Source organism: Carlito syrichta, unplaced genomic scaffold, assembly GCF_000164805.1.
Source record: "Carlito syrichta isolate Samal-C Ts95f unplaced genomic scaffold, Tarsius_syrichta-2.0.1 Scaffold219700, whole genome shotgun sequence".
In the NCBI taxonomy this organism is placed as follows: Eukaryota; Metazoa; Chordata; class Mammalia; order Primates; family Tarsiidae; genus Carlito; species Carlito syrichta.
In genome coordinates, this window is record NW_007163796.1 from 7,408 (window position 1) to 10,930 (window position 3,523).

General features: G+C 41.8%; 1 protein-coding gene across 1 annotated transcript; it reads left to right on the forward strand.

The window, feature by feature from the left end:
* Nucleotides 1-2,309: 2,309 nt before the first annotated feature.
* Nucleotides 2,310-3,518, forward strand: LOC103253312 (V(D)J recombination-activating protein 1-like; the record flags this gene model as incomplete). Its single annotated transcript, XM_008051668.1, has 1 exon — nt 2,310-3,518. A coding segment is annotated over exon 1 (1,209 nt), but the record flags the coding sequence as incomplete, so codon positions are not given.
* Nucleotides 3,519-3,523: the final 5 nt, after the last annotated feature.

Sequence of the window (3,523 nt, forward strand, 5' to 3'; positions counted from 1 at the left end):
ATCTTAATTCCTCCATGCCTTCATTTAATGCAGAGTGATATACATAGTTGTAACTTTTTTCAACTGGATAGATTTTTAAAATTCCTTAAATCCAGCTCTTGAAAGTTCTCTCTTCCAAAAGTAATACATGTTTGGTTTAAGGAGAAAAAAAACAGGTAAGGATAAAAAATATAAAGCATGTAAAGATTTCACAGATAACTGCCATTAGCATCTAGGTGTATATTTCCCTAAAAACAAGAAAAATAATAATTCCTTCTACCTCTTTCTTGTTTCTAATTTGAATAAACTTTTAACAGTTTAACTGGAGAATAATCTAATAAATAAATTTGATTCAAATGTCAAAGGCGAATAACTGCTTGGTGATGGCAGTTTTTCCATAGAAGTATTTAAATAAATGTATTTTGGTGGATTTTGGCATAATAACTCAGGCTAATGGGAGTCAGAAGGGGAATATGTAGGGTGGGGAGATAGTTCTAGGGGTCCTACCAACATGTCTTGTGATTGACTTACTCCATGTACAAGGTCAGCATTTAACTTGATGAACTCTGGAGATGTTGATGCATTTTAAAAAAGTAACTACTCAACTATTATCTTGGAAAGTTAGAGAGCAAGCACTGTAGGAAAACCCAAGAAAATTAAATGCTAAGAATGTGAAGGAATTTGAGGATGAGCTCAAGCAAACAAGGTGGGGGATCCAGGGAAAAACCTAGCACTAGCCACAGAAGATAATTAAGGGACAGAGTTGAGGTACAAGCAGCTTTGAGGTGTTTGTTGGGTTGTAGTTGAAGTGCTTTTTGAGGTTAAAAAAAATTCCTTTGAAATGGTTTGTAATTGTTTGACTCTTGCATAGTCTTGCACAGGGACCGATCTAACAGGATTTTTCTTTTAAGCAATTCTTGGAAATTTGCTTTTAATCTTTATAAAAAGCATCAACCTCTGATACATAATGCACGAAAGATGGACTCAACCCTGGTATTTCAAAGGGATGAGTTGAACAGAAACGTTGGTAGTAGCAGTCAGGATTAACCTTGCCCCTCTGTCCTCCTAATCCCACTCCAGGTCAAAGTGTGTTCATTGCAGGATTTGCCTCCATGACTACACGGCCATAAAATTTCTCATCAATTTGGTTAATTAATTGGGAGAAAAACACACTACTTGATATAACTGGTGGGTCAAAAGAGTTAACCCAGGCACATTTGAGGAAGGCAGATGAGATGATAGGTTGAAAATGCATTGGCTGTTTTTCCAGTTATGTATGCTAAAGAATTTGGAAAATACTGGTCTCATTGGGTCTAGAAAGTACTCTAATGGCATTGTCAGATGACTTTTCTGCATCTCTGCAGACCTCTACACTACAACCCAGAGCAGCAGGGTTTCCTGGCTTATGTAATTGCTAATTTTTTTTAACAAGAAGATAAACACTATTCCCACCCCTTCTTATTGCAAACTACACAGCTAATGACCATCAACCAGTAATGACTTTCAGAATGACCTGTGTGAGCTTTATCTGAAGCCACTTGAGCATTTTATCTTTAAAATCCTTCAGAAGCTTAGTACATGCACACTCTGATTTAGAGTTGTGTGGCTTTTGTTTCTCATGTAGACACAGCCTCATAATTTACAGTAGCATTCACTAATTAAAATTGTAAGCATAATTACTATCCATAATACTTATTACTAGTTTGCATTCATAAAGCTCAAAATTCACTTCATCCTTTCAAGTAGTGAGTAATTAGTTTCTTTGGGTTTATAGCTTTATCATCCCTTTATGACCCGTTTGGAAGAAAGAAACAACCAACCTCCTGGAAGACTGCTTTAAAAAGCTGGAAATATATTGCCCAGTCAGTGCAATGAGGCTAATACAATGTAGAAAGTATTACTTTTCTTTGGTTTTAGTAGCCAGTTTATCTTTGAACATTTACTTAGCAAATAACTACTGAGTGCCTAACGTGTACTAGGAACCTTGGGGAGAGAAAAATGAATCATTCAAAGATTCTGTCCTCAAAGACCTTAAGGGTTTTGTGAAAAGGAAATAAGATTTTACACACATTTAAAAATATATACATATACACATAAGGCATATGTAACCATAAGTGTTGCCAGAACAGGAGATAATTCTATTATCTGCTGCATGATCACCACTTAACATAGCATTTTAACACTGGGGATCTAATAAATATCTTTTGGAATAAGTTAGTGAATAAATAGGTGGATGTATTGATTTGCAGTATTTCCAAGATTCGTCAGTAGGATACTGGCATTTTTCCTAATGTGACTTGCTTTCTTTGTCCCCAGGTACTTCAGCCAGCATGGCTGTCTCATTTCCACCCACCCTGGGACTCAGTTCTGCCCCAGAGGAAATTCAACACCCACATATTAAATTTTCAGAGTGGAAATTTAAGCTTTTCAGGGTGAGATCCTTAGAAAAGACGCCTGAAGTGTCTCTAAAGGAAAAGACAGACTCGTCCGAGGGGAAGCCCTCTCTGGAGCAATCTCCAGCAGCCCCAGACAAGGCTGGCGATCAGAAACCAGCCCTGAATCATCGGGTATTAAAAGCCTCACCTAAGTTTTCTAAGAAATCCCACGATGACAGGAAAGCACGAGGCAAAGCTGTCCACCAAGCCCACCTGCGCCAGCTCTGCCGCATCTGTGGGCGTTCTTTGAAAACGGATGGGCACAGCAGAAGATATCCAGTCCACGGGCCTGTGGACGCTCAAACCCAAGACCTTTTTCGAAAGAAGGAAAGGAGAGTGACTTCCTGGCCAGACCTGATCGCCAAGGTTTTCTGGATCGATGTGAAGGCAGACGTCGACACGACTCACCCCACCGAGTTCTGCCACGACTGCTGGGGCATCATGCACCGGAAGCTGGGCAGTGCCCCAGGTGGAGCTTATTTCCCCAGGAACGCAACCGTGGAGTGGCCCCCCCACACACCATCCTGTGACATCTGCCATCCTGCCCGTCGGGGACTCAAAAGGAAGAGCCCTCCGCCAAATGTGCAGCTCAGCAAGAAGCTCAAAACCATGCTTGGCCGAGCGAGATGGGCCCGGCGGCGCAAGAAACGAGCTCAGACCAGGCTCTGCAGCAAGGACGTCCTGAAGAAGATCGCCAACTGCAGTAAGATCCATGTTAGCACCAAGCTCCTGGCAGTGGACTTTCCGGAGCATTTCATGAACTCGATCTCCTGCCAGATTTGTGAACACATCCTGGCTGACCCTGTGGAGACCACCTGTAAGCATGTATTTTGCAGGGTCTGCATTCTCAGGTGCCTCAAAGTCATGGGCAGCTATTGTCCTTCTTGCCAATACCCATGCTTCCCCACTGACCTGGAGAGTCCAGTGAAGTCCTTTCTGAGTGTCCTGAACTCCCTGATAGTGAAATGTCCAGCAAAAGAGTGCAATGAGGAGATCAGTCTGGAAAAGTATAATCACCACGTCTCAAGTCACAAGGACTCAAAAGAGACTCTCGTGCATATCAATAAAGGGGGCCGGCCCCGTCAGCATCTTCTGTCGCTGACTCGGAG